This window comes from Olea europaea, chromosome 10, assembly GCF_002742605.1.
Source record: "Olea europaea var. sylvestris chromosome 10, O_europaea_v1, whole genome shotgun sequence".
Taxonomy (NCBI): domain Eukaryota; kingdom Viridiplantae; phylum Streptophyta; class Magnoliopsida; order Lamiales; family Oleaceae; genus Olea; species Olea europaea.
Window position 1 is genome coordinate 5,568,233 of NC_036246.1, and position 23,951 is coordinate 5,592,183.

The following is a 23,951-nucleotide window of genomic DNA, read 5'->3' on the forward strand; positions in this document are numbered from 1 at the left end:
TCTTGTTTGGCTAAGAAATGAAACAATAAAATGGGTAATTGGGCCAAAAATTAAAAAATTAGAAATGAAACAAATTATTGGGCCAAAATTTTGGATTTAGAAATTGTTAATTTATTAATTTGTTTAGAAAAAATTAAAATAATTTAATTTACTCAATATAAAAAAAATAAAATTAGAAAGATTCGGTTCTTCGGTTCTAGGTCTAGAATCGAGAACCGAACCATACCCGTCGGTTCTCAATTCAGATACCCGTTCGGGTATTTAATTTGACAAGAACCGTCGGGTTCGGTTCGATCGATTCGATTCGGTTCGGTTCAGGAGATTTGCCCAGCCCTATTTGTAAAGTCAAAGAATTCGTTTCTTGATTTAATTAAAAGAAAGTGTATAGTCTCGACTTTAAAGGATATGATACAACACTCTGAAGTTTGGTGCATAAATTTCTTCAAATTAAAGGCAGGATGCTTGTCATCCAAAAAATTGAAAGTTCGTAATTCAAATTAAATTCAAGAATTAACCATTTAATTTAGGTAAAAATTTGAATTTTTTATTATTGATTATTGAATAAATATACATACACATGAAAATCTTGTTTCCCGAATTAAAGAAATTTTAATTTAATTATTATTATTATTTTTTTTGAAAAATTTGGATAACTTTTATTTCGCAGTCCAACAACGTTGTCATGGAGTTTTAGGATATTCTTTGTGTACAGCTGCACGAACCACGCTCCAATCCTCTGCATAAAATAAACACGTAGTTTCCGATTCGATACGCACGCAATACTGCGATTTCTTGAATCAAATTTTCGATCCTCATCGGTATCTTGGCTTTCTGGCTTCACCAGTTCAGTGCTTTGGTTTCTCAATTGTCGGCATAGTCGAGTTCCTAACTTCAAGGTGAATCGAAAACCCTAACTTCGCTTTTCTGCTTTTTATCTATTCCTCTCCATCTTATTTGAATCGGAAGTTGAATCGTATTTTCCTTACTCATTTCAATTAAGTAAAACCCAATGTTAATTTGGCAGAATTCGTTTTTCGGTCGGTACGTTTTCGATTGAACTTTTGGCCAAAATATGATGCCTAAACCCGAAAGCTGTGACTTCCGTTTTCTGGTTTTGGTATTTTAATTGAAATTGATTGATTATATTTTTTTCTCGTTGATATAGCTTAATGTGTTTATATGGTCGAGCTGTTATGGACTAATTGGATTCGACCCATGGTGAAAGTTTGTCATTTTGGAGCTAAAATCGAGTTTTTTTTCACATGAAACTGCAATGCTATACTTGAATTTGGAAAAAAGTTTAAGATATAAATTTAAATCCATCTGTCCTAGATTTTGATCTGGACTTTTGATTTCAATGCAAAAAAGGGGCCAGCATAGTTTTTGTATTTCCCGTTCAAGCTTTTTTGTTATTAAAACATTCTTTTTACAGTTATTGCTTGTTGCTATTTTGATAGAGTGGATTCATTTGTATGCATCACTATATGATATTAGAAAACCAGAGAAATTTCCCTTTCATGACTTCTGTCACGAAGAAGAGCTGGAGCAAAGATTTATTAAATCAATTAAGGTGACATAAAATAGATGGTAGTTATTTCTTAAGAATTGAGGATAGGAATAGAGAGCGATTCTGAATTACTTCTATTGAGTACTAACTATCGACTTCATTTAGATACCTGTTGAGTACTAACTATTGACTTCATTTAGATGCCTATTGAGTAGTAACTAGTAACTTCATTCAGATACCTATTCAGTAGATTCTTGATATTTTTACTGATATATTACATGCAACCAGTGCACTTTGTACCATGGGGCGTATGCTCCAGCCTATAAAAACCGAGGATTTCATCAACCTTCCTGCTTCCAGTATTTCTCGAAGTGGAACTGAGAATAATGGATTACAGCAATCTGGTTGTGAGTCCAGTGAAATTGATTCTTTACCTGTAAACTCCAAGGTCAAAGATGGGATCAATGAAGAGACCTCTGATGGTGTACATGAAAAGAAGGGAACTTCAATGGAAATTGATGGTGAAAAAGATCGATTTGGTAGCACGTCTACTCTGCCAGTGAGTTTTGAATTGACTGAAGCTTTTGCAGCACCGGAGAAGATTACTTGTATCAGCTCTGTGGCGCGTGCTGAGAATGGGTATTTAGCTGATGAAGACGAAACTAGTTTTAATAATCATAAAAGAGATGTAACCCTTGTCAGTGATCGGGGAGTGGATGCTAGTTGTATCCTGCTCTCTCTCTCTCTCACACACACACATATATTTTAATTTTCATATTTCATTTGCTACATAATTCCCAGTATTCCAGTTTTGTATGTTTCATAACTTGACCTCCTAGCAATATCTGGGGTTAAGAGACCCCGATTAAGTGATGATGACAAACAAGCTTCGGTACGTGTTATTTATAATTCTCTGACCAGGTATGAACTACTAAGTATGAACAATTATAGTGCATTTTTTTCAAAAATATTTCTCCTATAGGCATCTGACAACTGTCGAGTTTGTTATCTTTCTCAGAGAAAGTAAAAGAAAGCTGGAGGAGCTATTACAGCAGTGGTCATGGTCGCACGCACAAATCTGCTCGTCATCAAATGTAAGCCTGATGTATTTGTATGAGAAATGCTGTTTGCTTGAATTCTTACAGTATAGTCTCTTATTTTCTTACCTTGATTTATTGTCGAGAAACTCCCTACTTGTCATGGGCAGAATTGATTGTATCTTTATACATTCTTATTCTGTTGTGTGACACCCTTAATATAGTTTTACCTTTTATGCTGTTCATTTTAATTTCATTTACACAATCTTAATGTTACTGAAGTGCTAACCTGGATGTCTGTTCAACTTAGGATTCAAAGGAAGTTTTAGAATCTGGCGAAGAGACTTACTTCCCGGCTCTTTGTGTTGGTGTGGATAAGCCTTCTGCAGTGGTATGATTTTATCTTGCTGTAGTACTCGTTTCCAGTGGTGGATCTAAAGCATTACCTTGACATGCATTTCGTGAAATAAAACTGAGGACTTTAATATTTAAAAACTATGATTATCTGACTTGAGAAAAAAAATGCAATGACTTCTATTTATTTTCTTGTCAGGATTTTGAGTTCATGAGCAATTTGCTGGATATAACTCTCATGCGTGTTTAATTCCCTTCAGATACCCCAAAGTAAAAATGACTTAGAGAGATTTGCATTTTCCAATTGGGCATATGGCCTATTTTGTGGCCATATAACTTTTATATCCATTTGGTCAGGCTTCAACCTGGCTTATAAGTTTAAATTTTATGGCCATATAACTACCAATTCAATTGTTTATTAGTGTCTGAGTAAATAAAATATTCCTATTGAGGATAGTGCTGTTGGCATACACTAGTGTCTGACTATTTTAAGGATGAGAGGAATTATTGATAATGTAAAATTGACTTGATTATCATCATCATTGGCTTGTCATCACTTTTGCTGGAGCTATTATCAGTGTTCAGGCCTGTAGGGTATGACTTTTGCTTTTACTTCTTGTAGAAGAGCTTTTGGGTCTCCAAAACTCCTTAATTTTTGTTTGAAAACTAAATTTTAAAAGCAGCTTTTGGGTCTCAAGCTTTCCTTTTGGCTTTTCAAAAGCCATGCCAAACGGGCCCTTCAACTATGCCTGAAAAAATAGTTCCTTTGATGGTTTCAGATGCTTTGAAATTCATCTTTGTACAGGATATAGATGTAGAGTTCCAATTTAAGAATGCATTCCTGATTTTGATATGCCATCTGCCTGGATTTGTATTCCTGTCATAACCCTTCCAATGGAATACTTACTTCCAAATAAAATGACTCTTATATGCTCACATGATGTTACCTTTTTGTTAATAGAATGTCTGGCAATAGATGTTGTTGCTTTTTACCTCGATAGTTTGTGAATATGTGGTTTGTTCTCATGCACTCTACTCTATGTAGACCTTTTGGGTGGACAACCAAATAAGCAATCAACAAAGCGATGTGTTTATACCATTGGATGGCAATTCTGTCCCTCTTTATGACCGTGGATATTCTTCGGCTCTGACTTCAACTGATGGTTCCATTAATTTGGATGGGTATGTTTTTCTCTGTTATTTATGTTTTGGTTCTGCACATATGTGTTGAGAAAAGGATCTTAAGATTCACGGAGATAGGCCTTTTTCATTTCTGTTTAATTTAACTTGCGAATCCCATTGCTATAACTGGGGATAAATTACCTTTCTCTAAGGAAAAAAGAAAAAAAAAACTGGGGATAAATTGATAATATGAATTAGAATGGAGAAATCATACACCGATAAGCACTTTATGTCTATTTATGTATTACTAATAAATCATGCCATGACAAAAACTTGGAAGAAAATATATTCTGGTTAATTTATGACCATTTGGCTAATCTTAAAATCAGACGTATGGTAACACCTAAGCAGTAAATTAAGGAAGAAAAGGAAATTAGATTTTTAATCATTACTGCATGGTAAACATGCACTTGTAGAAATATTGCAATTACAGTGTAGTTTATTCACAATGTTTATTTATTATCAGAAGTTTAATGTTAAAGAAATATTTTTAAAAGATAAGAAAATTAAAGAGAATTATATCAATGTCGATGTTAGATTTAAAATCACAAATGGTCTCTAAGTTCAAGCAAAATTCCAATTGATCCTTGGAAGTATATTTTTTACCCAATTAGTCACTAAGAGCCTGTTTGAGCCCCATTATAATCTAAGAATGCATTTTGGAATGGTAGATTGATGGAAAATGTGAGGTTGAGTTTGCATGTAATATTATTTTATTGAAGAATGTATAGTTGAAAAGAAGAGAGAGGGAAATGTATTTTGGAAATGTATGGATCAAACAAGGGCTAAATTTAAATAGCATTATATAATGCTTACAATAATTTGGATGGGTGTGTTTTTCTTTTATTTATGTGTTGGTTCATGTTTATTTGGTTATTTTCATTTGTTGGTTTTAATTTATTGTCGAATTGTTGATATTCTTAAAAAAAACCATGGCAACTTGAAGATAACACATCAATTAGTTAAAATCTTGGTATATCCAGCACCCTTTGAATTTATTTTAGTTGTCTTAAGAGTAAATTATTCAACTTTATCTGGCTGAACTGCAAACCCATGTTTAATTTGCGCAGAGGCTTGGAAATGTTAGATAATTCCCGTTGCTTCAACTGTAGTTCTTACAGCCATGCACTTAAAGAATGTCCTAAGCCCCGTGACAATGTTACCATCAATAATGCCCGAAAACAGCACAAGACCAGACGTAATCAAAATACCAGTTCTCGTAATCCCACTCGGTATTTTCACAGCTCTCCTGGAGGAAAATATGACGGTTTAAGGCCAGGCGTACTTGATTATGAGACGCGGAAACTTTTAGGACTTGGGGTGAGATAATCTTGCTCTGAGATGATTTAGGTTATGTGTCTTTGTTCATGGACAGTTTTATGTGAGCATGAATATTTGTCGAGTAGGTTGTTAAGTTTAGATTACATTTAATTTTAACTTACCATTAGAACTGTCATAATTAGTCTACACTCATTATCATTCTTTTTTTATTGTATAGGATCTTGATCCACCTCCATGGTTTAACAGAATGCGGGAAATAGGATATCCACCGGGTTATTTAGGTAGAGAAAACAATTAAACATTTTTTCATCTTGGTGATTTGTTAAAATAGTTCTCTGTGCACTGGATGGCAGGGGATTTAGCAGCTTTTAGATTTTCTTCTTTAATGTCCTTTTGTTTTGTGTTGTGTGTGTGAAGTGCACGTCTTCAAATTTTCTTTCATCTTGTTTTTTCTGAATTTTCAGATCCAGATGTTGATGACCAGCCTTCAGGGATTACAATTTTTGCTGATGAATCAACTAAGGAAGAAACTGAAGAGGGGGAAATTCTTCATCCAACTGCTGCTGAGCGCACGAACGTGATCTTCCGATACCTGAAACAAAGGCAACGAGGTGTGTTCTCGTCGCCCCTCCGATGCTTAAGTCAGAAAGGGAAATATATGCGTGAGGCTATGTGCTGAAGAACAATGAGAAAACGTACCTGAATAATGGCCCAAGGTTCTGCTTTTATAGGAGTAGGTAGTGTACTTCTAGTAGGATTGTGTTGGTTGGATGTTTTTATCCAAGGGAATTTCTATTATAAAGAATGTCCTACTTGTAATGGAATTGTTTGACAAGTGGTGTTAGGGTTGATGTAGAATCCTTGGGTATTTAGGTTTGTTAGTTAGGTACCCAGGTCTTAGGAGGTATGTTGGTGGTGTATGTCTCGAGGACTATTCTCGAGGACATTGAGGGAATGTAAATGTGTCCTCGAGGTATTTCGAGGACTACAATATCTCGAGGACTTAGATGACCTCGAGGACCGAAGAAGAGAAATGAGGTGGGGTATAGATTGAGTCCTCGGGATACACTCCTCGGGGTATATCAATATTGGCATAGTCATATTCATAATCCTTACACATTCACATTATTATATTTGTCTAAAAAAGATTTTCATTGCACTTTCATTTTGAAATTAATATTAATTGATCTAATGATGGTTTGTTTTCAAAATTTTCTTTAAGATGGAGTTACAAGACTTATTTGCCTATGTATTTTTAGATAAGTATGAAAAATGATAATGCGAAAATACAACTAAAAATTTGATCCTCATTTTAAAGAACGTCGACAATTTTTTTTGGATAACTGTGATTGAGGACTATTTTCTGATCGATGAAATGTTAAAAATAAGTATATGATGAAAAAAATTAAGGATAAAAACATGATAATAAATAATGGTTAATGACCTTTATAGTAATTAAAAAATAACGTATCTATATAAAAAAATATATATGTGGGGTGAATATAACCATCCATTGTATATAATTATGGCTTATGATTTTCCTCATGTATATTATTTTTAATAGAGTTTATATAGTTCTTATTAATAAAATATAATTTTCACTAAATGATTGACAGCTTGAAGCCAATTACTCAAAATATATTTTCTTTTATATTTATGAGACAACGAGATCATCTCACTCAAACAAATTTCTCTTCATTTTTTTGCATACTTCTCTTCGTATTTCTTTTCTATTAAGTCAATAAGAGCATCTTCAATACATTCATTCTCAGACATCGCCTCCAGTTACTACCCCAATTGCAAGATCTGGTCTCCAATTCTAAAAGTGCAAGATGGTTCCTCAAAGATAAATCTTCTTGGACAGCCCTGTCCAAACAGAGCGAGCAATGAGGAGGCGCGAACGGATAGTGGTCCTGTCTGTCCAGCACAGTCCGATTCCTCAAACAATTGTCAGTATAGTACCGGCTGCACATTCATCATTTCCAGATAGTTTGATATAGGACTACTGTTCTTTTGAATTGAAGGGGTTGATAGACGTGTGAATAATTGTTAATATTTGTAATCCATTTTTGTCTAATTCCCGCGAACTACAGCCGAAATAATAATGGAACTGCAATCAATCCAATATTTGACACCTACCTCAACACGATTAAAAAAAGTTTGTTCTCTCATGTCATCAAAGTAGCTTTTCTTAACAAATTTAACAGGTATAAGAAGAGGTAGTCGAGTTGCTGACGTGCACATATAAAACCATTAGCTCGATAAAACCACTTTACAGCATGACAAAAATTGTCGTGACTGCAAAAATAGTGTGGAACGTCATTTCTATGTATCGTCTGCTTTTAAAAGACAACCTAGAACAGAATGTTGCAGTAGCTAGTTAGTTGAGGACATGCTTCTCTTCCTGATGTTCCCACCGCGGTTGTTTTTTCTGAATTTTCAGATCCAGATGTTGATGACCAGCCTTCAGGGATTACAATTTTTGCTGATGAATCAACTAAGGAAGAAACTGAAGAGGGGGAAATTCTTCATCCAACTGCTGCTGAGCCATCCAAGAAAATGAGTGTTAAATTTCCTGGAATAAATGCTCCAATACCAGAAAATGCAGACGAAAGACTTTGGGCAACTGGGTCTTCAAGATACAATGTTTCTAGAGATGGTTCATACCGTGGACATAACCACTCGTCTGAAAACTTCAGCAGACGGCACTATCATCAACAAAAGTGGTCCAGTGATTTTGAAGATGATAGTCCTCCTGGAGTTGATCCTGGACGTCGACCCTCAAATCATTCTCATAGATATGGTGGTTATGACTCCAGTTTCTCTTCCCCTAGTGCTAGATCTAGTCGTCATGGCCGATCCTCGTCGGACAGAGGTAGAAGAAGCTCTCTAGTGCAAGATGGTTCCTCAAACTATGGCCAGTATGGTACTGCACATTCTTCACCCCACAGATAGGCTGACATAGGGATTATTTCAAATCCAATGTGGACAATTGGGCGATGGCTGATGCAAAATTTTTGCTAACCAGGAAAGACGTTCATGTAGGAGGGAAATCACAGGACAAACATTCTTTTGAATTGAAGGGGGTCAGTGTACATAATTAGATGTATATTCAATTATTGTAAACTAATAATTCGTGCTCCATTGAGGGTGGTTGAATTGTTGTATTATCACACTGTTTTCATCCTCTAATTTTATGTAACGTTTATCAATGACATTGTTGTCCTCCCTTTGCCATGCATGTCAAGAAAAATTGAAATTCAGGACGCAGGAGGCAAATTCAGCCTTTCTCATCTTTAACAAATTTTAGGTCAATTGCTGAAGTTTTAAGTTATGAACGGAAGTGGTCGGTTTTCTTCTTGAATTGTCTGTGTATTCGTGTCCATGGAGAGAGGGATCTTGATATTTAATACCCTAGTTGGCACTTCTGTTATCTCTTTGTATTCATAATCCTTACACATTCACATTATTATTTTTGTCTAAAAAAGATTTTCATTGCACTTTTATTTTGAAATTAATATAAATTGATCTAATGATGGTTTGTTTTCAAAATTTTCTTTAAGATGGAGTTACAAGACTTATTTGCCTATGTATTTTTAGATAAGTATGAAAAATGATAATGCGAAAATACAACTAAAAATTTGATCCTCATTTTAAAGAACGTCGACAATTTTTTTTGGATAACTGTGATTGAGGGCTATTTTTTGATTGATGAAATGTTAAAAATAAGTATGTGAGGAAAAAAATTAAGGATAAAAACATGATAATAAATAATGGTTAATGACCTTTATTTTAATTAAAAAATAACGTATCTATATATAAAAATATAGATATGGGGTGAATATAACCATCCATTGTATATAATTATAACTTATGATTTTCCTCATGTATATTATTTTAATAGAGTTCATATAGTTCTTATTAATTAAATATAAATTTCACTAAATGTTTGACAGCTTGAAGCCAATTACTCAAAATATATTTTCTTTTATATTTATGAGACAACGAGGTCATCTTACTCAAACAAATTTCACTTCATTTTTTTGCATACTTCTCTTCGTATTTCTTTTCTATTAAGTCAATAAGAGCATCTTCAATACATTCATTCTCAGACATCGCCTCCAGTTACTACCCCAATTGCAAGATGTGGTCTCCATTTCTAAAAGTGCAAGATGGTTCCTCAAAGATAAATCTTCTTGGACAGCCCTGTCCAAACAGAGCGAGCAATGAGGGGGCGCGTACGGATAGTGGTCCTGTCTGTCCAGCACAGTCCGATTCCTCAAACAATTGTCAGTATAGTACCGGCTGCACATTCATCATTTCCAGATAGTTTGATATAGGACTACTGTTCTTTTGAATTGAAGGGGTTGATAGACGTGTAATCAATAATTGTTAATATTTGTAATCCATTTTTATCTAATTCCCGCGAACTACAGCCGAAATAATAATGGAACTGCAATCAATCCAATATTTGACACCTATCTGAACACGATTAAAAAAAGTTTGTTTTCTCTCATGTCATCAAAGTAGCTTTTCTTAACAAATTTAACAGGTATAAGAAGAGGTAGTCGAGTTGCTGACGTGCACATATAAAACCATTAGCTCGATAAAACCACTTTACAGCATGACAAAAATTGTCGTGACTGCAAAAATAGTGTGGAACGTCATTTCTATGTATCGTCTGCTTTTAAAAGACAACCTAGAACAGAATGTTGCAGTAGCTAGTTAGTTGAACAGAATGTTGCAGTAGCTAGTTAGTTGAACAGAATGTTGCAGTAGCTAGTTAGTTGAACAGAATGTTGCAGTAGCTAGTTAGTTGAACAGAATGTTGCAGTAGCTAGTTAGTTGAACAGAATGTTGCAGTAGCTAGTTAGTTGAACAGAATGTTGCAGTAGCTAGTTAGTTGAACAGAATGTTGCAGTAGCTAGTTAGTTGAGGACATGCTTCTCTTCCTGATGTTCCCACCGCGACTATGAACAATTCCTTTTACCTTTTCGTCACTCTTCATTTTCACTTCCTCTATTTCACTGAATGAATGATCTCGAATCAATGGATTGACAGTACCTTTTAGGCTTGATTCCGCCCTATACTCTTTCGTGTGAATCTCATCATCACTAGAAGTATCGTCTTCTACTGGACCCTTCCCCTTAGCCTCGACTGCCAGTTCTTTATGTTCGGTAGGATTCTTATCACGCTCTTCTTTGCTGCTGCTGTCTGCAGACGAAGAGTCGCTGAACGTGTGAAATACGGTAAAGCTCTCCTTCATAGAGCCTTGAAAAGAGTAACTTTTAGTTTTTCCATTGTATACCGGAAGTAGGGATTTCGACTTTGGTTCTGCCCGGTCCCTGCCTAAACTGTAGGTTGTTGAGAGCTTTCTCTTTATGCCTTCCCTTTCTTTAACCAAATCACTGAGTTTCTCCAGTACTTCGTGGGCTACTGCTTCCTCTGCAGCTTTTTGTTCAAGCTCTGTAATCGTCCTATCAAATGCTTGCTTCTGGAGTCGTAGAGAACGCTACATAATGTGAATGGTTCAATGAACAGCGGTAAACTAGTAGCCAATCTACATCAAGAAGCTGTTCGTTCATGAAATTAATACTGTTGAGAGAGAATAATGAACTAAAGCTTACTCTTTTCTCTAGAAACTCCCCAAGGTCGAGTTTTTGAAGCTTCTTTTTCTTCCAAAACGTGAGGCAATATCGTACGACTATTGCTAGTACCATCAGTAGTATTGATTCAAACAAAAGAAATAACAGAATCGTCCTCTTGTTACCTGCATAGAGGAAAATACCAGATCTCAGTTGTTGAAGGTAACAAAATCACTTTATAGTGCCAAGTTACCTGTGTAGATGTTGATACTCTTGGGCCTCCCTCCTGAGCAGCTAGACGCAAGCTTCTGACCTGGAGGAAGTACAGGATACTTAGAGCAGAAAAATACAGAATAAGCCACTTACAGAAGTATTTATTTCTGGTGCATAAGCATAAGTTGCTGGGACGGGTAAAAGAAAGTTACGCATGGTACGGCAAGGCAATGGATTTCCATTCCCTGCATGACGAAAAAAATAGACATTTAAGGCTTAAATGCAACTAGAGATTCAAGTGATCGATACATGACTGAAGAATTTTTGAAAAGGAAATCAACTATGTTAATTCAGCTCAGAAACAAAATGATAATGCGAAAATACAACTAAAAATTTGATCCTCATTTTAAAGAACGTCGACAATTTTTTTTGGATAACTGTGATTGAGGGCTATTTTTTGATTGATGAAATGTTAAAAATAAGTATGTGAGGAAAAAAATTAAGGATAAAAACATGATAATAAATAATGGTTAATGACCTTTATTTTAATTAAAAAATAACGTATCTATATATAAAAATATAGATATGGGGTGAATATAACCATCCATTGTATATAATTATAACTTATGATTTTCCTCATGTATATTATTTTAATAGAGTTCATATAGTTCTTATTAATTAAATATAAATTTCACTAAATGTTTGACAGCTTGAAGCCAATTACTCAAAATATATTTTCTTTTATATTTATGAGACAACGAGGTCATCTTACTCAAACAAATTTCACTTCATTTTTTTGCATACTTCTCTTCGTATTTCTTTTCTATTAAGTCAATAAGAGCATCTTCAATACATTCATTCTCAGACATCGCCTCCAGTTACTACCCCAATTGCAAGATGTGGTCTCCATTTCTAAAAGTGCAAGATGGTTCCTCAAAGATAAATCTTCTTGGACAGCCCTGTCCAAACAGAGCGAGCAATGAGGGGGCGCGTACGGATAGTGGTCCTGTCTGTCCAGCACAGTCCGATTCCTCAAACAATTGTCAGTATAGTACCGGCTGCACATTCATCATTTCCAGATAGTTTGATATAGGACTACTGTTCTTTTGAATTGAAGGGGTTGATAGACGTGTAATCAATAATTGTTAATATTTGTAATCCATTTTTATCTAATTCCCGCGAACTACAGCCGAAATAATAATGGAACTGCAATCAATCCAATATTTGACACCTATCTGAACACGATTAAAAAAAGTTTGTTTTCTCTCATGTCATCAAAGTAGCTTTTCTTAACAAATTTAACAGGTATAAGAAGAGGTAGTCGAGTTGCTGACGTGCACATATAAAACCATTAGCTCGATAAAACCACTTTACAGCATGACAAAAATTGTCGTGACTGAAAAAAATAGTGTGGAACTTCATTTCTATGTATCATCTGTTTTTAAAAGACAACCTAGAACAGAATGTTGCAGTAGCTAGTTAGTTGAACAGAATGTTGCAGTAGCTAGTTAGTTGAGGACATGCTTCTCTTCCTGATGTTCCCACCGCGACTATGAACAATTCCTTTTACCTTTTCGTCACTCTTCATTTTCACTTCCTCTATTTCACTGAATGAATGATCTCGAATCAATGGATTGACAGTACCTTTTAGGCTTGATTCCGCCCTATACTCTTTCGTGTGAATCTCATCATCACTAGAAGTATCGTCTTCTACTGGACCCTTCCCCTTAGCCTCGACTGCCAGTTCTTTATGTTCGGTAGGATTCTTATCACGCTCTTCTTTGCTGCTGCTGTCTGCAGACGAAGAGTCGCTGAACGTGTGAAATACGGTAAAGCTCTCCTTCATAGAGCCTTGAAAAGAGTAACTTTTAGTTTTTCCATTGTATACCGGAAGTAGGGATTTCGACTTTGGTTCTGCCCGGTCCCTGCCTAAACTGTAGGTTGTTGAGAGCTTTCTCTTTATGCCTTCCCTTTCTTTAACCAAATCACTGAGTTTCTCCAGTACTTCGTGGGCTACTGCTTCCTCTGCAGCTTTTTGTTCAAGCTCTGTAATCGTCCTATCAAATGCTTGCTTCTGGAGTCGTAGAGAACGCTACATAATGTGAATGGTTCAATGAACAGCGGTAAACTAGTAGCCAATCTACATCAAGAAGCTGTTCGTTCATGAAATTAATACTGTTGAGAGAGAATAATGAACTAAAGCTTACTCTTTTCTCTAGAAACTCCCCAAGGTCGAGTTTTTGAAGCTTCTTTTTCTTCCAAAACGTGAGGCAATATCGTACGACTATTGCTAGTACCATCAGTAGTATTGATTCAAACAAAAGAAATAACAGAATCGTCCTCTTGTTACCTGCATAGAGGAAAATACCAGATCTCAGTTGTTGAAGGTAACAAAATCACTTTATAGTGCCAAGTTACCTGTGTAGATGTTGATACTCTTGGGCCTCCCTCCTGAGCAGCTAGACGCAAGCTTCTGACCTGGAGGAAGTACAGGATACTTAGAGCAGAAAAATACAGAATAAGCCACTTACAGAAGTATTTATTTCTGGTGCATAAGCATAAGTTGCTGGGACGGGTAAAAGAAAGTTACGCATGGTACGGCAAGGCAATGGATTTCCATTCCCTGCATGACGAAAAAAATAGACATTTAAGGCTTAAATGCAACTAGAGATTCAAGTGATCGATACATGACTGAAGAATTTTTGAAAAGGAAATCAACTATGTTAATTCAGCTCAGAAACAAGGCTTTTATATGCCCTACAGATGAGTGACCCTTCAATCTGGTTACTAACTATATCAATTCGATCTCATATGAATAATGTTTTTCACCATACACATAAAAATCCAGGCTGTAGACTTTCTTGAGGTCTACTGAAAATTAACCATGCGAAGGCAAGTTCAAAATTTATACAATCCTGCTCAAAGAAACCCACAGACTCACTATGCTACATTTGGACACACACAGTAAGGCTTTTATATGCCCTACAGATGAGTGACCCTTCAATCTGGTTACTAACTATATCAATTCGATCTCATATGAATAATGTTTTTGACCATACACATAAAAATCCAGGCTGTAGACTTTCTTGAGGTCTACTGAAAATTAACCATGCGAAGGCAAGTTCAAAATTTATACAATCCTGCTCAAAGAAACCCACAGACTCACTATGCTACATTTGGACACACACAGAAGCACAAACTAACTTGAAGCAGCAAAAATAGCTAGAAGCATTCTTTCATCCAGTATAAAATGCTTCAGATCACCCTGGGACAACTTGGCTGACAATCGACCTGTACAAACAACCAATTACGTCAATTTCTTTCATCCAGTACAAAATACTTTAATATTCTATTGCGAAACAGATAAAAAAATTAATCAAGTTACAAAGGGCAGATGAAAAAAACATTAGCTCATACAGAACACCGGGTGGGGAGAGAGGATTGCAGATTAAAATTACCGGGATCACTTTCAGTCCAGTATATAGAACCAGAAGCTGGAATAAGCAATGTGAAAACAATATTTCTTGGTTTCATTGCCGATACATAAGTATATCCTCCAATTGTCTGGGACATTTTTCCATCCATTTCGGTCTGTATTATGTTAACTGCATACCCCGAGCAGTCAAGTACAGGACTAACTTGGATTACAGAATTCACGCTAGCAAGATTTGAGAATTTTCTGAGAGCTCCTGTTGGAGAATATGAATACAGGAATCCATCCAACGAGCCAATAGATATCCAACCTGGTATTCAATCAACTGTAACTGAATGAGCATCTTTGCATTATCCAGAGAACTGTCAGAAATTCAGAATTTGAATTAGGAGCCCTTCAGTGTTGAATACATACTGTATTCTTAACTTGAGTTTTTATCAATCATATCTAACAACAATTTGTTGCAGGATAAACTGATAGACAGATTTCATCTTACCATTAGAATCAACAACTGGCTCATAATCTGACGAACTTAATGGTCCGATTTTTCCTTCCCACAAAATATTTCCCGTGGAAACATCCAATGCAAGAATGACAGCTCTAAGGGGTATAGTGACATACAATCGACCATTATTTCCAGGAGTAAGTGTATATTTATCGTCAAATGAGCTCAAATCTTGGATCCATTTAAAATGAGGTCCACGGACTGATAATGAGTAGAGTTCCCCTACAGTGTTTGAGATCTGCAAGTGAAAAGGACATGAAAAGCACAAATACACGACGGCTAACTGATGTTCAAATTATTTAATGTCATGAACACAGAGGTAAGCAGGACAAGATTAAGATCGCACACATCATTAAAATCCTCAGGAATCCTCGAAGATCATAGGAAACGTTCATTTACTTTAGTGGCGAAATGACTGAAGGCAATAATATTTTAGAACCTCCAAATTCACGAATCCACCTCAGTGACATACAACTAAGAAAAATACAGTCAACGGATAAGAAAAATAATCAAAGATTTGGAGCTTACATATATACTAGCTTCACAGTGATCAATCACAGGTATTGAAGTAAAATAGCAATCAGTAACATTTTTCCTACAACCTTTGCGATATCCATGCTGATAAAGTACTGGACCAGCACTCCATAGAAGTTGCCCATATAACCTATATGCAAAAAGCCCCCTGTTCTCAACATTAATGAGTACACATGAGCTGAATATGCTTACAGCAACTCCAGTAATTTCTCCTGATACTTCTGCATCAAAAAATATTTCTACAGCAGCCTCAGAAGTGTGAATTTTTAAAGGATTGACTTTTAGTACTCTATTTTCTGCAACCAAATATATCTGCGAACAAACGACTTTACGAAATTAATGAAAGTGTGGATATAAAGATTTTGTTCCAGATGGATAAATTCATAGTGGACTAATAGTGCCCGTGGAAACAGAATTTATGTATTTTTAAAGGCTGCGTATAATGGGAAAAGAAACTTTATACTGTATGTAGTTTATGTTTCTGAAAGAAAGAAATCAAGTCAGAACCTTGCCTTTCTTGACCCTCCATGTACTGGAGCTAAATTGACGTTGCATGTATAATTTAATGGTACAGTCCAGGCAATGGTACCATTGCTCTCAAAGGAAAAGAGATTTCTCCCTGAACAAGCGTAAACCCGCCCATCATCTCCAATGAAGTTCCTGGAAAGTCTAGAAGCAGGTTTCTTCAAGGGCTCCTCGGCTGAAACAGGACGCTGCCAAGTTAGTTCAGTCGCATGATACAGGAAATTTTGCCTGATAGTTGTAGAGACCATACCTCTATAATATAAGGAATAAGATTGTCTTAAATGGCACCGCAACATTATTACCATATGGACACTTGAAATTTGCTCTTTAAGTAAAACCATCAAGCATAATAAATACTGAACAACACCCAGTGTTCATATATCATTTAGGCCTCAGCCAACACTCATCACATGGTATTAAGATTAAAGATACAATGATGTAATTTTGAAGAACAAAACCTCATATGTTGGCATCTTTAGCGCAATTCATTTTGCTTAAAACAAATTCCCACTGTATGCGACACATTCTATGCATATGTTCTGCATAAGGATTTTACTCTTTCCAACCCATAAATCAGATTAAAATGGGCAGTTAATTTTATGGAAAGCATGGAAAACTGATCAGATACTGGATCTGTTCCTTCAATAGGTATGGATCGGATGAACATATTAATACTCATGTCGGCTTCAGAAATCTTAAAAGGAAATTCGAGGTCACAGCCAAACCTGACTGTCCTGGCCTGGCGATGTCTAGATGCAATCTCAAAACCCTATTTTGGATCTTTTTTTAAGCTGAACGAGCGATTATTCTCCATGATGGGTTCTGCTGCAGGATCAGCCCATCGACAAGATTACTCCCTCCTATTTTGTCTCAAAAGTTAATAACAACTACCCATGTCATCATCATGTTAAATTTAAACGTCCTCTACTTAACCCTCGTACATTGCATCGACGTTTATTATTTTCACCGAGCAAAAAATCAGAACAACAGGATGAAACATGAAAAATGATAAAAGACCCATTTTTGTCCTTTTATTTCATAATAATTCTTTAGTAAGAGAGTACCTGAAATTGAGTGTGGAAACGAAGAGAATTTCCGGAGATATTTGGCGTAGGATACTGCGGTAGTTGAAGAGAGTAGCAGGAGTGAAATTATTACAGTAGAGTAGAATTTAATAAGAAGAGACATTGTGGATGATGATGCATCACAGAATGAACAAAAATAGAAAATATGTATGCGTTTTGTATCCACAGATTGGTATACACTTAAAAAAACGGTTATTTAACCGCTTGGTTTATGGCGGGAAAAGAGTTTTGATTGTGGGTTACTTGTACGGTTTGTGTTTTTACATTTTATGCTGATTGCAAAGGAAACTGGGGGAAGGAAAGCGTGTGGGAGGGTGGCGGGGGGGGGGGGGGTATGCGAAACAAGAAAGAGCGTTTTTTAACAAATGAATTAGTTTACTTGTACTAGGGTTGGGAGAACCGAATCAAACCGAAAATTTCGGGTATTTAGTAAGTAGACTCGTTGGATCCAAATTTAATTATGGAACTGTTTGGGTTCTGTTCTGTTCAATTCAGTTCCGTACCATAATTACATTTTTTAACATTTACAACAACACTACATAAATACAACTAATAACAGATTCACCCATAACTTTTACAAATTAACGAAGTCCGATTCAAAAACATATAAATAACAAGTTCTCCAATAAGATTATTTACCAACATATACAAATACCAAAAAGTAGATACCAATACTAAAATATTGGCGATCCATATCAATAATTCATTTGCTTCAGCCTTCAAGTCTACATAAAAAAATTTCTTGAATTAGAAGTCATGGAGATAATTATTTTTAAATATTACTAATACTTACCAACTATTTGATTTAATCATCAACTGCTTGACTTGCCATACGAAGAATTTCTACAGAAAAAATTGAAAAAGCACAATTAACAAACATAAATAAACTAAAAATTGTTCAACTTATAAGATTTAATAAGAAATGAAAGAATAAAAATGGTTTGATGTTGGGCTAAGAAATGGAATGATAAAAAGGGGTCGATGTTGAGCACATGGGCTAAAAATTAAAAATAAGGGAAATTTCATAAGTAAGAGTTTAAGTATCACACATTCAAAATTAGGAAAATAAGTTTCAAACTTCAAAAATCAGATTTTTATTAAAATTATTTATGATTTAACTAATTAATTTATTAATTAAATATATTAGGGTCGCAGATCTGTACAATCTGATCACAAATTAACGATTTAATTAGTTACTTATTAATTTTTGGTCACAAATTAAAAATTTTATGTTACAAATTATTATACGATCACAATTCGAAAATTTTGCAGGTCACAGTTTGTTCATCGATCATAAATAAAAAAATTAATAGTTACGGATTAGTTTTTAATCACAACTTATCAATTTATTGGTTAAAACTTATTTTTCGATCAAAAATGAAAAATTTTATAGGTCACATGTTATTTTTCAGTCACGATAAAAAATTTTGTAGGTCTCATGTTATTTTTCAATCACGATAAAAAAAATTGTGTATTATTATACGATCACAATTCGAAAATTTTGCAGGTCACAGTTTGTTCATCGATCATAAATAAAAAAATTAATAGTTACGGATTAATTTTTAATCACAACTTATCAATTTATTGGTCAAAACTTATTTTTCGATCACAAATGAAAAATTTTATAGGTCACATGTTATTTTTCAGTCACGATAAAAAATTTTGTAGGTCTCATGTTATTTTTCAATCACGATAAAAAAAATTGTTTTGGTCACAGAATCAAAATTTTTATTGGTCACAATTCATTACAAATTAATAGATTAATTAGTTACGATTAATTGTTCAATCACAACTAAATCAATTGTGAATTACAGTCACAATTTTTAGGTCATATATTACAAATACATCAATTGTTAGTCACGATCAATCAAATAATTGGTCACAAACATTCAACCCCATTTCCTCCCACCCCCGCGACCGCCACATCTACCATCACTATCACCATCGTCGCCACCATAACAACGGAGCACCGCCGCCAACAAAGCCACCGCCACCTCATAACAACCATCAATCAAATAATTGGTCACAAACATTCAACCCCATTTCCTCCCACCCCCGCGACCGCCACATCTACCATCACTATCACCATCGTCGCCACCATAACAACAGAGCACCGCCGCCAACAAAGCCACCGCCACCTCATAACAACTACCGTACTTACAGCACCACCACCTAACCATTGCACCGTACACAACACACCGTACCATAGCACCACCACCACCTAACCACTACACCGCACACAACACCACCACCACCACCACCTAACCACCGCACTGCACACAACACCACCACTACAATAGCACCCGCTTGCACCACTTGGTTGATTCAATAGAGCCTCAAATCCACAACCTACACAGCTATCCACCACCACGTCGACATCACCATCTCACACAACACACCGCACCCACAGCACCGCCACCACCAAGCTGCCGCACCGCACGCAACACACCATACTTACAGCACCACCACCTAACCATTGCACCGTACACAACACACCGTACCATAGCACCACCACCACCTAACCACTACACCGCACACAACACCACCTAACCACCGCACCGCACACAACACCACCACTACAATAGCACCCGCTTGCACCACTTGGTTGATTCAATAGAGCCTCAAATCCACAACCTACACAGCCATTAACACCGTCGCCAACACAACCAATACCACATCGACATCAAATCTAAAATCAAAACCACCACCACCACATTTGCCTTAGATTCACATCAAATCGTCATCTGCAGCCGTCGAACCATCTTCCCCATAGTCGTGCACTGATTTCTTTGAATCGCTGTCGCCGCCACGATCACCACCTATTAAGGTTCGCGGTGATGCAGTGCCTGCTAAAATCAAGGTACCTCACACGTTGTGACATAGCACCGAACAGTAGGATGACTGTCGCTGTAAATTTTGTTCGACCAAGATCTTTCGGCAGCCATCTTCCGTCGACGATGACATTTGAGAGAAGGTATAGAGGTATGAGAGAAGGGGGAAGAGGGGAGAGGAATAGAGAGATAATGAGAGGATCGAAACCCACCGAATGTTAGATATAGAGAGAGGAAATGAAATGGATGAATGAAGATAAATTTAGGGTTTGGTAGGATGAATATGTATATTTAATTTTATAATAATATTCAAAATATATTAATTATAATTAATAAAATATCTGATTTTTGAAATAGTAAAGTTAACCTATGATTTATGAAATAGGATCTCTAAATCTATTAGTTTGTGTAATTTTCACTTAAAAAAAAATTAGAAATGAAACAAATAATTGGGTTAAAAAATTGGATTTAGAAATTGGTTGGATTGGGTCAAGCTAGCTAGGCTAGAGCTTGGGAAATGGAGTATCAATCAATCGCATAATTAGTTAATTTATTTAGAAAAAATTAAAATAATTTGATTTATTCAATAAAAAAAATTAGGAAGATTCGATTTTCATTCGATTCTTGGTCTAGAACTAAGAATCGAACCGTAACCGTCAGTTCTCGATTCAGATATCCGTTCGAATATTTAACTTGAGAAAAATCGTCGGGTTCGATTCGAGAATTTTGCCCAAACCTAACTTGTACACTTTTTGTGTATATAATAAATTGCACCTCCTTACATGTACCCGCATACAAGAAAATATATATGAGCCACTTCTATGTGACAGGGTATAATGCATTATGTACACAAGAAATGTACATGTAACATCAATTTTTATAGATTTGATGAAATTTCAAAAAGAAAGTGGAATTGACATAAAAACACAAATAGTATAAATATGGAACATATAATTTTTTGAAAAAATGAATCAGTTTTGCTACAAGTACAAAAAAATTGAGAGAATTTTTACAGAAAAACACTTGACAGATTTTCATTGGTTTTTGACAAAACAAACATAGAAATTGCATCATATAGATGCTGTGTTGGCAACATCTGTATCATTTCTATCAATAATTCCCTGTATCTATGGAATTATTCAAAGTGAATAGACCAAGCGGCTGTACGTAAAAAAAAAATAATAATAATAACTTTCAAAACATTAGAAAGAATAAGTGAAAAATCAATAAGCACAAAATTCACTTTTAGATTTACCAGGGTACTCTATATTTGTTTAGTAAACTCGGCATTTCCATGAAGATTCGAGATTTACCAAGCATTTACAAGATTTAACCCAACAACCTATATTTTTAGATGAAATCTAGACATTTTCAAACCTCCCGAACTCAACATGTTAACACCAACTATTTTTGACATTTCTTCATCGTAGATTCGAATGTACATTAACAGAAAAATATTGGAATACAAAATTAAACACGGACAACAAACTACAATCAACAAAACGTATTAAACCAATTCATATTCCTTCGCAAACACAGTATTGTACATTTCACACATTCCATTGAATATAATGCCCAATGTCAATGTTATATACAAATGCAACATTGCACATAAAATTCGAATATGCATTTAGTACAACATAAATTAACCAAGGGATTTTCCAACGAAGTAACTGAAAATGCAACGAAGACTCTTTCTTTTTTTTTTTGGCGGCCCGGGGGGGGGGGGGGGGGGGGAATGAATTTGAAGAGACATCAACAAGTTTCTTAGGTGAAATCAAACTAGCTTTCGCAAATTAATAGACGTTCATATGACATTTGGGGAGTCAGAAACTTTCCGAACACATGCTAATGGAAATTGAATTTTTTGGGGATTCAGGATGTAAATTTCGTACAAGGAATATGGGTGTTTTCGCCATTTCATTTAAAATGCCTACTCGAATATATGTCAACCTTTAGGGGCATTTTAAAAATTTGGCCATGAATGCAAACCTTCCAATTTTTGGCCATTTTTCAGAATGGGGTGTCCTAACTAAACATTTCCCACAAATATATCAAACAGTAATCTCCATTTTCTTTGAGAATTAAATCACATCAATTATATAGAAACTCAACGTCTGTAATAAAATGACCATTCGTATAATCATAGAGGGAGCTAAACCTCAAGTACTCTGAGCAAAGAATTGAAACTATTACTTATGATATCCCTCCAGAAATGCGAAGCCTTTTGAACTACACTGTGCACTTGGTAGCGTGAGCTAGAACTTGCTTGTCAGCAGCCATTACTAGGAAATGTCTGGCCTAAAAAGGGCTGACCCGACGAGCCAATCTCAACAATATCTCTGGAACATATCGTCTTCTAGGAGGACCCATCGCATCCCTAGCAAGAGCTTCTATGTCATCAGCATGTATGAAGGCTACCACGTAGTCAAAAAGCTCGTCTTTACCACCTCGAAGAGGATCCTGCATTTTGCGACAGAAATTAAGTTCCAAGGTCGAAGAACTAATCAGGCTGATTACATTCACATAAAACTCAACCCTTGCCTGTCCTACGTCAATCTTGAATAAGAACGAGTTGTATCTCATTGTAAGTAGTTATATCTCTACTTCTCTAGCGTATCAGTTGAGTTACTTATAAACTGATCAGGGCCGGCCCCGAGAATTTTGACGCCCTAGTCGACTCATCGTTATGAGGCCTTTGAACGTAAATTTTTTACAAACGCAAAAATACTTTAAATGTTTAAATAAATAATATATTTATATTTTAGAAGATTGCGTAAAATCTATAAGATAGAATTGCAAAAAATAAAATAAAAATTCCAACAACTCTAGAGACAAGATTAACATAATATTTAGCGAAATTATCCCGTTTGTGGAAAAAAAATTTGTTATGAAAGTAGTCATCTTCAAAATTATTAATTAAAAAATCTTGAATGAAGTGTAATTTATAAATCATGAAATAGTTTTTAAGAACCATAATTTGAAATCCTTTGAATATTGTAAGAATGACTCATAAAGAGAAAAGATTTTCAATTATAAAAAGTACAAAATTTAGTGACTAGATTGCAAAATAGTCAGAAATATATAATTTTTTGATGATAATGTGATGAGTAATGATTATTTAGTGATTAAAAACGTAACTAGATTCATATGATTTTGATTCAAAAACCTTTTAATAAATTTGAGATTTTGAGGGATTAAAGTGAAAATAAATTTTGAGGTCAATATTGCATTTGTACCAAATGTGTATTTATTAGAGTATCAGAATTATCCTATCAACATTGGACTCATTCCGAAACTCGTGATAAATAACACATTATGGACTCCAAAAAATGTTAATTTGGATAAAGCAAATTCAAGTTGTAACTTATTAAAATAACTATTTGATATATAATATTAGTTTTTAAATTAAATCAGATTACTCTAACGACATTGAGCTCGTTTGGTAGCTCAAAATTAATCATGTTTATTAAACTTGAGAAATATTAATTTGAATAAGATTTATATTAGTTAGAATCAACAAAAAAACATTGTAGTTAAATTAATTTTTATATCTATCTTTTAAATTTAATTGGACTTCTCAAGTGAATTGTTTTTCATTTTTGAGGCCCCCATATGATTTGAGGCCCTAGGCCGTTGCCTTGTTAACCTTACCTCAGGGCCGGCCTTGAAACTGATGCTAGCTTTAGATAGGGTGAGAAATGGATAATTCTATACTGATAATTACAATCCGCAGTATTGATTGTAAAATCTATTGCAACTACATATGCCATTAGATGAAAAAACGAAACACAAATCATGCTTACTTGAAGGAATAGATCTGTATGAGTTTTCCCATCATATAAAATAAGATCTGCTTGAGCACCCCTTCTGTGGAGC

At 35.2% G+C, this 23,951-nt stretch overlaps 3 protein-coding genes across 3 annotated transcripts; 1 reads left to right on the top strand and 2 right to left on the bottom strand.

The window, feature by feature from the left end:
• Nucleotides 1–672: 672 nt before the first annotated feature.
• Nucleotides 673–8,628, top strand: LOC111400989 (zinc finger CCHC domain-containing protein 8-like). The gene is made up of 10 exons (XM_023028495.1): nucleotides 673–896; nucleotides 1,796–2,232; nucleotides 2,347–2,428; nucleotides 2,526–2,601; nucleotides 2,855–2,935; nucleotides 3,944–4,080; nucleotides 5,151–5,400; nucleotides 5,579–5,642; nucleotides 5,826–5,918; nucleotides 7,898–8,628. The coding sequence occupies exons 2-10, from the start codon at nucleotides 1,809–1,811 to the stop codon at nucleotides 8,314–8,316; spliced, it is 1,626 nt and encodes a 541-aa protein (XP_022884263.1). The 5' UTR covers nucleotides 673–896; nucleotides 1,796–1,808; the 3' UTR covers nucleotides 8,317–8,628.
• A 1,625-nt stretch (nucleotides 8,629–10,253) lies between these two features.
• On the bottom strand, nucleotides 10,254–11,478 carry LOC111402611 (protein GAMETE EXPRESSED 3-like). Its single transcript, XM_023030991.1, has 4 exons — nucleotides 11,372–11,478; nucleotides 11,200–11,259; nucleotides 10,989–11,131; nucleotides 10,254–10,873 (listed from the first exon to the last, which is right to left on the bottom strand). Exons 1-4 carry the CDS (start codon nucleotides 11,373–11,375, stop codon nucleotides 10,286–10,288), a joined length of 795 nt encoding a protein of 264 aa, XP_022886759.1. The 5' UTR covers nucleotides 11,376–11,478; the 3' UTR covers nucleotides 10,254–10,285.
• Nucleotides 11,479–12,437: 959 nt separating this feature from the next.
• LOC111400990 (protein GAMETE EXPRESSED 3-like) lies at nucleotides 12,438–17,440 on the bottom strand. The gene is made up of 10 exons (XM_023028496.1): nucleotides 17,221–17,440; nucleotides 16,144–16,331; nucleotides 15,626–15,943; nucleotides 15,089–15,335; nucleotides 14,618–14,902; nucleotides 14,364–14,450; nucleotides 13,750–13,782; nucleotides 13,578–13,637; nucleotides 13,367–13,509; nucleotides 12,438–13,251 (listed from the first exon to the last, which is right to left on the bottom strand). The coding sequence occupies exons 1-10, from the start codon at nucleotides 17,342–17,344 to the stop codon at nucleotides 12,664–12,666; spliced, it is 2,073 nt and encodes a 690-aa protein (XP_022884264.1). The 5' UTR covers nucleotides 17,345–17,440; the 3' UTR covers nucleotides 12,438–12,663.
• Nucleotides 17,441–23,951: the final 6,511 nt, after the last annotated feature.

What these genes read in the sequence shown, in the direction of transcription:
- LOC111400989 (XM_023028495.1), top strand. Translation starts at nt 1,809, where the DNA reads ATGGGGCGTATGCTCCAGCCTATAAAAACCGAGGATTTCATCAACCTT. An exon ending in AAATCTGCTCGTCATCAAAT is followed by an intron (nt 2,602 to 2,854) that starts GTAAGCCTGATG and finishes TGTTCAACTTAG; the next exon opens with GATTCAAAGGAAGTTTTAGA. An exon ending in TGGATAAGCCTTCTGCAGTG is followed by an intron (nt 2,936 to 3,943) that starts GTATGATTTTAT and finishes TACTCTATGTAG; the next exon opens with ACCTTTTGGGTGGACAACCA.
- LOC111402611 (XM_023030991.1), bottom strand. An exon ending in GAGTATCAACATCTACACAG is followed by an intron (nt 11,132 to 11,199) that starts GTAACTTGGCAC and finishes TCCTCTATGCAG; the next exon opens with GTAACAAGAGGACGATTCTG. An exon ending in GGGAGTTTCTAGAGAAAAGA is followed by an intron (nt 10,874 to 10,988) that starts GTAAGCTTTAGT and finishes CACATTATGTAG; the next exon opens with CGTTCTCTACGACTCCAGAA.
- LOC111400990 (XM_023028496.1), bottom strand. Translation starts at nt 17,344, where the DNA reads ATGTCTCTTCTTATTAAATTCTACTCTACTGTAATAATTTCACTCCTG. An exon ending in TACATGGAGGGTCAAGAAAG is followed by an intron (nt 15,944 to 16,143) that starts GCAAGGTTCTGA and finishes GTTTGTTCGCAG; the next exon opens with ATATATTTGGTTGCAGAAAA. An exon ending in CTGGACTGAAAGTGATCCCG is followed by an intron (nt 14,451 to 14,617) that starts GTAATTTTAATC and finishes TTGTTTGTACAG; the next exon opens with GTCGATTGTCAGCCAAGTTG.